The sequence below is a fragment of the Phalacrocorax aristotelis genome, chromosome 5 (genome assembly GCF_949628215.1).
Source record: "Phalacrocorax aristotelis chromosome 5, bGulAri2.1, whole genome shotgun sequence".
In the NCBI taxonomy this organism is placed as follows: domain Eukaryota; kingdom Metazoa; phylum Chordata; class Aves; order Suliformes; family Phalacrocoracidae; genus Phalacrocorax; species Phalacrocorax aristotelis.
In genome coordinates, this window is record NC_134280.1 from 58,881,285 (window position 1) to 58,893,757 (window position 12,473).

General features: G+C 34.8%; 1 protein-coding gene across 8 annotated transcripts in view; it reads right to left on the reverse strand.

Moving 5' to 3' along the window:
* Positions 1–12,473, reverse strand: part of SBF2 (SET binding factor 2) — a 288,713-nt gene that overhangs the window by 44,773 nt on the left and 231,467 nt on the right. For all 8 annotated transcript variants that reach the window (XM_075094794.1, XM_075094793.1, XM_075094800.1 and 5 more), the window contains 7 exons: positions 12,213–12,286; positions 11,643–11,838; positions 10,396–10,523; positions 7,948–8,123; positions 6,865–7,010; positions 2,780–2,978; positions 497–693 (listed from right to left, as the gene is read on the reverse strand). In XM_075094794.1, the coding sequence (XP_074950895.1) occupies positions 497–693; positions 2,780–2,978; positions 6,865–7,010; positions 7,948–8,123; positions 10,396–10,523; positions 11,643–11,838; positions 12,213–12,286 (1,116 nt within the window). The remainder of the gene's footprint in view (positions 1–496; positions 694–2,779; positions 2,979–6,864; positions 7,011–7,947; positions 8,124–10,395; positions 10,524–11,642; positions 11,839–12,212; positions 12,287–12,473) is intronic.

The following is a 12,473-nucleotide window of genomic DNA, read 5'->3' on the forward strand; positions in this document are numbered from 1 at the left end:
AAGGAAGAGATTTACTTAATGCAAAGACCCCAACTAGAATCTTTCAGGTCTATGGTTTATAAAAGAAAGATAAAAGTTAAACTAATAATACAATAAAAAACATGAGGAAATCCAATGGATAATCATCTAATATTTAATATAATCCTTTATTAAAAGGGACAGCAGATACTCATTACATAAACAAGTGCAAAGGAACAAGATAATTTAAGGGAAACAGGGGAAGTTTGCATTGCATTTGACAGATGCCAGCTTTTACCAAAGACTTTTCATATGTATATAATCTCCTTTCAAATTATTCATTGACATTTTCTGAACCACTTTCATACGATTCAGGATCTGCTTCTTGACATACAGTAATTAAACTGAACTAATATAATATCATATAACTATTCATAACTTGAGACTTTTGATTCAATCATATCCCTGATCTCCTCTAGAAAAATAAGTGTTTCCATATAAAACTACTTATACAGAAAGCCGAGCTGTATCAACTCACCTGTAGTATGTGTGTTCTGGGATTTGAAAAGGCCGACAACACCTTTTCCATGAAAGCCCCCAGATCTAAGTAGAAGAGTACTGTTTTTAGTGTTCTTCCAACACACAACTGGTAGGCGATTGTGACGGTAACAGCGAGCAACTCTCTGTAGACTGCTGTCTTGAACAGACTGAGGTATCACCAGAAGCCCAGGATAACTGTATTGACAAAAAGGTGAAAAAAATTGAACAATTAAAATGGCTTTCAAATTTTAAAGAATGAAAAAAATTCCTGAAATTACAAGCTGCATATACATCTCAGTGAAAACACACCTCGTGAGGATTATTTTTTAATTAGTAACTCTCATTTTTAGTCCAATCCTAGCACGTACATTGATTTGTAAAGCTAACTGCATTTTAAAAACAACTTTAACTGTGAAATATTTGGAAGACTATCACTACTAGTCTGTTTCTATTTAAGGTTATATTTTACTTGGTAGTATTTTTCTTCTTAGTATCTCTCTCATCTGTCACTATAACAAAGCTGTATTTTTGACCACGACAGAGAAGGCAATTTTGAGGCATGCAAATGATGCAGTAGCTTTGTTTTGACAGTTGTGTGTCAAATATGAGAACTGAAAGGAAAGAATGTTAGATTGCCTAAAGTATCAGAACTAAAACAATAGGTTTTGGTTTATGTCAAAATATGTTTAAATTTTACAGCCAGATTCCTCTGAGCAGTGTATTTGAAACTACATTTTTGTGTACTTTTTAAAACACTACAATATATTGAGACATTAGGAAATTCACTGATACAATAGCTTTAAAAATAGAATACCCAGAAAGATGGTAGTTGTGTTCATGTTAGTGAAAGAAGAATTCAAGCAATATCCAATATTATTTTTGATCTCCTCCAAAAATTATTCAATTTAAGTGCCAATTTCATATGCTAAGAAGAAAATAAGATGACCAGCAGGGAGAAGTTAGTGCTTACTAAACAACTTTGTTCCTCTACAATATATACTGTTCCTGTAAATTCATTTATTTGACATTTATTGAACTGCCCTCATACAAAATCCATGTACGTAATATTTACAGTCTACTTTTTAAAACACAGTAACCAAACTAATACGGCACTAGATAAGAATTTACATCCTGAGATTTGTAATGCATTGAGATGTTAATTATCTTTTCCAAAAAATCCTATAGTCTATTAAAAACTGTTGGTTTTAGGGGAGGAAGGAGTTGTCTGCATAATGTTCAAAGCATAATGAAAATGTACAGATTTAATACCTTAATCTGCATTGTACTCAATGGTGATCGAACAAAATCAGTTATTCGCCTGTTACTCTAAATAAGTCATAAAATGAGAAAAGATCTGATATTTTCTTGTGTGCTCTTCATCCATGAAGAACCAGCTATTTCATATCCATAATGAAAGCAATGACTAGCCAAAAGTGGCTTTAGAGAATGCAAATGCTCTTCTGATATGACTCATGCAGATATGCTTTTGTATTAGAAAGAGTTTTTGTGGGTAGTGGTAGTAAACTACATCAGCTTTCACAACAAAGCAGTCAGTAACATTCACGTGTTAAAACACAGCATGTGACTTTCGGTACATGACCAACTTTTAAAGTAGTGTAGATACCTTAATGAATTCAATTTTAAGACATACTTTTTTATTTGAAGAAAACAGTTACGTATAATTGTTTCTGAGGCTAGCCTTTTTATTTAGTAACAGAATAGATTTTATATATATTACATAATATAATGTATCATGCAAATATATTACATAAATTATTTCCAGTAGCAACACAGCAAATTACAGAAACCATACCAAGAGAGTGAGTTCTACCAGATAACTTTACTGGCTAAGTCAGAAAGCTGAAAAACATCCTAATGATTTAGACATCAATGTAGAAATCCAGGAGAGAGAAACTCCTTCAAAAGGCAATTCAGAGTATCTAAGTTAGCTTCCTCCAAAACCCCAGGGACACTCTCCTTCTGTGGGCTATAGAAAGAACCTAGGAAGGAAGACTTGTGTTGTCTGACAGAGCTTCTGGGGCAGTTCTGAAAGCTCACTTCTGGCTACCAAAATTGGCACTCTTTCTAAACCTGATGAATACATATGCAGCCATCAGAAGACGAATTTCTGATTGGAATACAAATAGCTTCAAGGTCACTAGTTGAGCACTCCTACTGTCAACAAAAATTTTCTCAGAATAAGTTGCTTAAATGGATACATCATGTGGTATGTGTATTATGTCTTTATTTTCAGCTACTTAACTTGAATTCGTAAACTCACCTCCTGCAAAGTGAATACATCCTGTTCAGTGCAGTTATTCTTAAGTATTCTGTTTTTGAGCGAGAAGAGTTACTACTGATTGTCCCCAGTCCCAGACGTTGATAGTCTCTGAAACAGGCTCTTTCTACTAATTGCTCCATTGTTGATTTTTCTGATGCTTTTAGGGTACCACTTGTGTGCAGCTCGCTGTCATCTGAAACTAAAGTTAAAAATGTTTAAGAGTTTGCTATTGGGAAGGTCAGCAGTTACACAGAAACGATGCTATTTTCTTCGGAACAAAATATTAGTTTGTCTTACTGTCAGTGACAAATGACAAGAACTAATACGTACAAACCACAGTTCGTAGAAATTATAAGCAATACCATAACATTTTAGTCAGGAAACCTGAATATATCACACAGTTACCTACTGCGCTTGTGACTGGCATGGCTGATAACTGTCTTGCTAAAATCCTGGAAAAACTTATCTTGTATATTAATTTGAACTGAACTGAAGACAGATAATCTTTCTTTCAACAATTTATGAGAACCTGTTAAACTCAAAATTGCCACACAAAGATGTACACAAGACAGAATAATGAAAAACATGCACATAAATTCATTAAACCTCCAAGGTAAAACCGACCTCACAATTCTTTTAAACTGTCTTCAAAAGATAGTAACAAACTTTTTAAGCTTGGTTCAAATAAAAAAAAAGTTTCTGTGTCATAATTTTACAACAGATGACTCTTAGTTTCTTAATGTCTCCGTTTCAATGTCAAATAGCAGCTTTCTTCAGCCGTGCATGTCAGCTGCACTTTCCAAACCAGAAAAACCTTTAACTGTGAGAGATAAAAACCATGTCACAAGTTCAAACTACACTGAAATTCAAGTCAAGCAAGGTCTTTGTACAAAACCTGCCACCTGCCTGTTACTGACACTTCCAACTATTTCCAAATACTTCTTAAAGCAGATTTACTGTTCACAGCATCTATCAGTTACTTGCTACAACCCCAAGCATTGAAATACATGCGTATGAGGGGAAGTATTTCTTAATGAATGAGGCACTGAAAAGTATATAAGGATTTAAATTTAAAACAGGGCTTTATAAAACTGGACATTAAATTATCTTACAAAATCAAAATTATGATACAATTAAAATGTTCCTGGCAGTAGACAACATTCAGAATTTACAGGACTAGAACCCATTTACTTTTTTTTTGGTGCATCTTGGCATAAAAGCTTAATGAATAATTTTTTTTGCCACTGAAGCTCATCAAACAAAAACAACAATTCTCTATTTGACCTAAATAATAAAGAGTTTAACACTGTGGGTATCTCCTCTTTTTACTGTGTTTTGATATTTGTCATGGTAAGAAAGAAGTTACAAAACTTTTACAAGTATAAAGTGCACAAATGAGAAACAAATGTGTTTTAGAAATAATTTTATTTTGGCATACAGAAACTTGGTATTTAACAGTTTTGAATGGAAAGCTGTAACAGACTCAGACAAGATGAGCGTGCATTTTTTGAAATATTTTTTCCAAATGCATTTTTCTCTCATGAAAGCAGGTATATTGGTCATCAGAATTTGCAAAACATTTTCTTGTGCATAAAAAGCTAGACATTCTAAGCGCTCACATCAGTGTCCTTAACCTGAAGAGGGAGGTGAAGATGTTTTGCTCTCTCAAGTTTAAAATGGATTTTTTTAAAAATATGATTTTGAAAAGAGGAGGAATAATCCCTCTATTTTACTGTTACTGAGATAGATATGAGTGTTTGTAAAAGTGGGTTTTACAGTCTCCTTTTTTATGGAGCACATGGGTATGATCACCTACACAAAACAGAATTTAGTAGTGATGAGATTCTAAACTCTGCAAATAAAAAGATGCGGATGAATTGGAGGGAAATGAGGTGTTCATTAGCAACAACTAATAACCAGAGTACTGTGCCCAGTTTTGGAAATCACACTGCAAGTTATATGTGGACCAGCTAAAGAGGACTGGGAAAAGAGCAATGAAGATGATCAGAAGTCTATCAAGACTAATAAACAAAGAACTGAAAAAACTGCAGATATTTAATATCGAGAAAATAACAGAGAAGAGAAATAGTCCATAAATACATTAAACACTGCAATCAGAATGAGGGGAATCATCTCTTCTATATGTATATGGTGACAGAATAAGAAGTGAAGGCTTTAAATTGTTTAGGCCTGAATATCAGAAAGACGGTTGTTTTTCTCCAGCATTAAGGATGGTTAAAGCATTACTACAAATTGCCTCGAGTTGTGGAAAACTTCATCTCTGAAAGCTTCTAAGAAAAAGCTAGGTAAACACCGATGAGGAACAGATTAAGTATGTTGATCTTGCCTTGGGGCAGAGAGAGGGAGTACACGATCTCTTAAAGTTCCTTCCAACCTTATCTTTAACATTTCTTTTTTAAGACAATGCATCACCTGCTGCAGATAGTTCCTGTTTGATGCACTGTTGATTAACTGCATTGTTTCCTATACTTCAGTTTTTGAGACTTGCAAACAAAAAGTCATTCATAGCAGTCAATATAAAAGAAATTGCAGTGATTTAACAGCAAATTTCCTCTGGCTATTTGTACTCTGTCTGAAGCAGAGTTACTACTGTTGTCAGCTGACTACACCTGAGGTGTCAGTGCAGCACAGAGGGAAAAGCAAACTGTCAGATTTTGATCACCTTACAGGTTCCCAGTCAAAACATCTGCAAAGCAGCAGGTAGGAAACCTCACAATTTATATTCTCATATTTTTGTTAGGGGAGGAAAAAAGTGACTATCACTAATGTTTATATAACACCTGTGTTCATGGAAGAATGGAGTTGTTTTGTACATCACCAATACAAAAACTCCTACATTTTCTTTAGCATCAAGAGAAGTACTGATACGCAGGTATGATTTTGTACTTGGTGTCTCTGAGCAAAGGACACAAAATCACCCCAAAATCACACAGGTACAGCCTGCAGAATTGCTTCTGACCCAAAGAATCTGCAACATCAGAATGCATACTAACTCCACACTTAAGGAAGATGCTGGAAATTCAATTAAGAATGTAATTTTTCAGCACTGTAAAGATATTCTGTATTTTGTAATCCTTTCTTTTTGCCTTTTTTCCACCACTTTTATCTGGAATGAAGGAAAATAATCAATATTTTTAGCTTTACTGCAATGGCTTTCTTCCATTTTGGAGGGAACAGAGACAGTGCAGTAACACAGTCCTGCTTCAGACAACTTATCTGCCCGTAAGTCACGTAAGTTGCCTGCATCATTTACCAAATATTCAAAAGAAAAATTTGGCTTGTTTGAGGTTTTGAAGAAATTATTAGTGTTTGATAAACACGTCATTATCTGAAATGCTTGATTTTTTTTAAAAAAAGAAAGAACGGTATGACAAAACAATACCTGTTTATGTACAGGAGAATCTGGTTCCCTCTAGTGGTTTATTATAAATTAGCACTGGTCCAGATAAGGATATACTGACAGCAGCACATGGTAGGAAAAGAAGTATTTGGAAGAAAGTCAAACTCCACACCATCACATGAACCATACAGAGTGCCCAAATAATTTTCTACCTTCCGTCCCCAAATCCTTTCAACCAAAATTTGGAAAAGAGGTTTTTCAGTAGTAATGACTTCTGCTGCTTTCAGAAGTCATTTGGCACTTCCACATCCACTAGTTTCCCCGAGTATTTGCTCTTTCTTAAATCTCACCAATTACTGCTTTCTCATTATAGACTAATTGCAAATGTCATGATGGCTAAAGACAAATGGAAGCTATAGCATCCTTCTGTGCTGTTCCACCTACACTATTATAATGTAAAAATGATAAAACAGATACTATATGCAAATAGCTTGATAATTAAAAAACCAATAATCTAGTATTTTTCCCACTAAATGAAGTCAACTTCCTCTTTTGCCTCATTACCACAAACGAAAACACTTATGTACATATTTGAAACCTTTCGTTTTCCTGTCTAGGAAGACTACAATTTCTTCTTGAAGATATTACTTATTCAATATATTGGAATGGAAGCAAACTAGGATAGACTTATCAACCAACATGGAAAAAAATTTTTTACTATTACCAGAGATATCATCGTCTTCATTCCAGCCTGGGCGATTCCCTCTTTCTTCCACTATTGTGCTTGTCTTCTTCTTTAATAAATATTGACGTCCAATTGTCATCTTCCCAGCACGTTTTGCTCCTTTCACAATGCTTTTTGAGAAGGTACTATAAAGTCATAGCAAGAAAAATATTTAGAAATATGCATATGATTCTCTCTGATAGCATGTACAGATTTTTATGATGAACCCACTTGCCCCCCCAAATGTATTTTATAATTTTTCATTTAATATAATGAAAAAATTACAACCTCCAGAAAAATTACTTCCTATATGTGCTGGTTAAGCCACAATACTATATCTACTTTCAAACGCCACTTCTATTATTTTGAGATAAATTTGTGCCTATTATGTCTAATGGTGATGAATAAGCAGCCATCATCTTTCTTTTGGTATTTATATTTTGCTAGCAATGTGATAAATCTACAGAGCTGACAAAGTAAAGGCAGGAAACACAGAAATTACCTTAAAGTATTATGATTCCATGGCTAGCTTGGGTGTACTTTCCTGTGTCAACAATGCAATAATCAACAGAGAATCACAGGAACTATCGCTCTGGAACAGACTAATGACCCATCTACTCTACTAAAAATTGATGTATAACATACGCTTCAAAAGAGGACCCAAAGCTCAAACTCTAGATTAAAAAATACTAGGACAATTGTACAGACTATACTAAGGGTAAAATTAATTGTAACCACATTAGGTTAGAAATGCACAAGAAATCTTTTTTTTATGTTGGCATAGTTCGCATAGCCGAGGGTGCTACTTACACTGTGTGTTTCAACATGTAATGAGATGTTTGTTCAAATTTACTGCAGCCATAAATGTAGATAAATAATATATTCCTATATCAAATTGACACGTATATCACTCAAATATACCTTTTATTCAGCAAATATAAAAAGATGCAGAATAGCAGTTATTTTGACTTTCCTGAAAACTGCTTGAACAATCTGCATTTCTGCGAAGCTGTCAGATTGTTCAATGTATTAGACTAATACTAAACAAGAACATCAGTAATAAAAGAAGAATAATGACTATACCGGAATGAAGTGTTCTTTTCTTTTTGTTTTGGTAAAATTATCTGTGGTGCTGTTTGCCCAGCAGCAAATGCAAAAGTGCTGAAGATAGATTGAGGATAACGGAACTTCATTAACTGTTTCTTAAATATTTCCACCACTTCAGGACTTACTTCTTCATCAAATGCTACTTTAATTAACTGCACATTAAAGACATATTAGGAACAGAAAAAAATTATAGAATTAAAGAAAATGAAAGATCCTAAAATATATTAGCAAAATTCCCATACTTATGCAGTACTATGCCCACCAGAATATACAAATATATGGAAATATATCTTATTGATTGTTGAGGCATATTACACAGCTTATTAATTTTTTATTTAATTTTTGCCTTTACGTCCTAGTGCTAAGGTATTTTCACTAAGAAGCATCTGGAATTCTCATAATATCAAACACAAAATATTTTGGTAAATCCAAGTATTAGTGCTGGCACTACGATGTCTACAACAGTTCAAATACTAGTCACATGGGACAGTTTAGCTTGAAAATATTCTGCCAGCTCTGCCCGTATACTGGGAACTAAAGTTGCTAATGCACTTCAAAGACTCTCATCAAACCAACAATTTCAGCATTCATACGTCACAGCCATTATACTTTCATTACTTAGTCATTCCAACTTTTGCCTCACCTTGCAAAGTATAGAAAACCGCTAATAATAAAAATGTAATAATGAAATCTGATCCTTAAAAAGGAATTAACCTTGTGCTATTCAACACTGATCCATCCACCCCACTAAAAATACTTACTGAAAGTTTTTTTTTGGGGAAAAAAAATCCCATCCCATCATCCTCAGTTAAAAGGATGACAGTCAGCCATTTGTGGCTGGGGACGGATGGACAGGACAGGACACCGAGAGAGAGAGAAAACAGGGAATCTGTAAAGGGGCCAAAGAGACCTTTAAGAATGTGCAAAAAGCAAAGAAATATCCTAGAGCTTTATTTCTGAGTGCATACCTATAGACCTTTTAAATGTCTTTCTTTGCCATCTAGGAGGATTTCATCACTGCTTTTTTAATTTCACTTGTTTTGTAAATACTTTCCACATGACTAATAACGCTGTTGTTCTAGGGCCTCCTTGAAAGGAGCTCTCGAATCTTAAAGCTTCAAATAAGTGTAACCCCTAAAGACATTAAATAGCATAACTGAAGTCCAAACCTTCTGGAAGTCATAATTAATAAACAAAGAGGAGGGGCTATTTCATATCGTATTGAACTCTAGCTGTTACAAAGGGAACAGAGAGTAAACTGTTTGCTGATTGTTTTTGTTCTCATAACCTAATATGAAACTATGCTAAACAAAAGCAAAGATGATGTTTGACCAGAATCCAGCACTGCAAAGACTGAGCTGTGTCTGTATTTAGCACACCGCTGAAGCATGTTAACTATTCTGGTAAAATGATTTCTGGAAAATAAAAGTCTTCATGAAGTCACCTCAAAAGTCTGCAAGAACAACTTTGTTTTGGTTGTTTTACTCACTCGTATTCCTGATCTTATGCTTTCGAATAGGATATTGAAGGATGATTAATGATTACCTAAATAATGTCCATTATTGCACGAAACTAGTAAAATGCTGATGATCTATTCTGTTATGTTTTCAAATGTTACGAGTTATTGTCCTCAATGAAAATATACTTCCGCAGTCAGCCAACCCAACAAAATATTTAATATCTTAAGTACTGCAGTCTACTTACAGTCCATGATATAAAATTCTTTGCCTTCAACTTTCCATCCCTAGGGTTTGACCACAGTTAAGATCACCACCAAGAAAAAACATTTAGGGAAGACTTCAGAGACTTCATGATTCTTAATTCTTAAAAGTCCATCTCTGCCAATTGCCCTGCAGTACATGCTTCTGCCAAACGTGCCAAGGGGGATCCTAAAGAGAGGAACCTACCAGGATCTGTGCAACTCATACAGAAGCTCATTGGTTCTGGCAAATGGTGGCTACCCTAAAGATTCCTGGAAGTGCAGCTTCCATGTGAGACGTACCATGAATTTCTGCTATGGATTTTTACAGAAAGCTGGTAAAGTGACAGGGCTTGAGTAGAAAGCAATATTTATAGCTTTTCCATATTTATTCCATGTAGCTGGAGGAGAGAGAAAGCATGTTTCCACTGGCCTGGCTAGGCCTCTACTTACATAAAGAGATTCTGGACACAGAATAGCCCTTTTCTGGATCCAAAGCAGAAAGGTGAGGAAAACAGTGAAAGAGATCAAATATGAAAATGGCAACCCTCTGTAAATATCAGCTGGGCCAACAAACACCAGTGTTTCTATGAGAGGACTGCATTCTTTATTGACTCTACAGGGCAGAAAACTGGACTTTTCACAAATATCAGGACAAAGTGCTGCTCCTAAGTATTTTGAGCTGACCGTGCTGTCACATAAATTTTTACAATATTTCCTTTTACCTGAAAGGTAGCTGAAGTGATCTGCAGTCCTTCCTGCATACTCTGCTGCAGCTGGTTCTGTATAGTGATCTTCTTCTCCTTTGTAACAGATGCAATAGGAAAGCTCCGGATCACCGTCTGCTCTCCAACTGGGGACCACAAAATTGCATTTACAGATACTTGTTACATCACAGAATCAGATCTGGTTTGGTCACATTGTACTTTGAACGGACAGGAATGAGTAAGCACAAAGCAACATGAAAATAATGGTACAGAACTAATTTCAAGCAAAATACCTGAAAGTTGGTAAATTCTTAAAGTATTATTTGTCATGTGAATTTCTGCTTAATTTCATATGGGATGATTAAAAAATATTCTCCTTCTAAGTCTTTCTACATGATGGAAGTGCACCCCCAAAATCTAGGTTGGTAGGGGGTGAAGAAACAATTTCAAGATAATTCAAGTTTCATATTGCATTATAAACAACAAGTGAAAGACACTGATATCTTTACATATGACCATGAACTTTCCACAACAGATTTATACTTCTGAATGACAATCTGCTTAGAAATGGCAGATTTCAAAATGTGAAAAATTTATTATTCAGAAGAGCTGTTTCCATTACATGTTAAAAAGAATACTGAATTTATTAATAATCATTTTAGGTAGAATACTAACTCATGAATATTTTTTATTTAACACATTTCCAGTGGCTGAAAAAACCCTATTCAATGAAAAGTTATAAGAAGCTGCAGATCTCACACAGTATATGTGTGGTGAAGAAGCTTACAAATGTTGCCCTTTAAAGCAGTGTTATTAGACCAACTTTACAGGTATCTATGAAAATTACTGAAGTATTGTTAAAAGTGTCCTTATTTTCTGTCTCCAACTTTAGGTAGTCTGTAAAAGCCCATAATACCATGTGACAAGTCTACTGAAGTTTCCTCTAAGACAAGTATGTATTATGTTATATTACATAAATTACGGAAGATAGCACTCTAAATACCTACCAATATACACGAATAAACAAACATTTGGCACCTAATGCCTCATCTGAAGACATAAGTTCTCGTTAAGTTAAACACAAAATCAAAATCAATCGTTGTCATATCCAGTGATAAAACCCTGTATTAAGAGATTGTTCTTATCTGAAAAATTATACGGTGAGGTATATACATTTTGATATTGATACCTGGGTAGGTGGATAAGCCAGTTCAAAGTCCTGCATATCCAAAGGACCACAATTATGACTGTTTAATTTTCCTTACCCAGTTGATCATGAGGAGTGCCTTTAAATATAATTCTGTAAGTGGTAAGGAACAAAGCTCCTTCAGCAGGGAGGATGTGAGGACCTCCAAGCAGTCCCCCTGTAGCTTCCTCTCTGCCATCAGGATCCAGTAGCACACGGAGACCTTCACAAACAAATTCTTCTCCTGGCAGTAAAGTTGGCCGTAGAATTTTGGGCTGATGCAAATAAATGAACATGTAAGTATAATGGCAATACCAGTGTTATATCCCTAGTCTAGTTACAATATTTGGCTTAAAAAGCTTCAAAACAGAATTGTTATGAGACTGAGTCCAAAGAATGGAGACGGAGTTAGGACTCAACTAAGAGAAATGGGTCTCAAAAAACAGTGGGCATGCAACAACTTGTTTATGATCAGAAGTTTGGCTCTACTAGTTTCATAAGTTCATATTTCATGAGACCAAAGCCAAGTAAGAAATTTTCTTTCAACATTTTGATGTTTCCTCCTAATGTTATGAGGTAGAAAAAGAGATGACTGAATTACATTATTCTAATACTTGTAAAGAATACAAATATGTTTCATAATACTTGCCTTCTGTATTGGTGGAAGCCGCCTACTCTCACGATGGACAGCCTCCAGTGTCTCTATGTGCATTGCTACAATGCCTAGAAAGCAGTAACACCATAAATGAAGTCTCACAGAATATAAAAAAGAAAGTTGTAATCTAATTAAAACTCTGATATTCTGAAATTCTCAGATTTAAACACCAAGGGAATAATTATTTGAAATTCAATAACAGTTACAGTCTAGAAGAGAAATCTAACCTAACTTCACTGAAAGTAACAAGTGCAT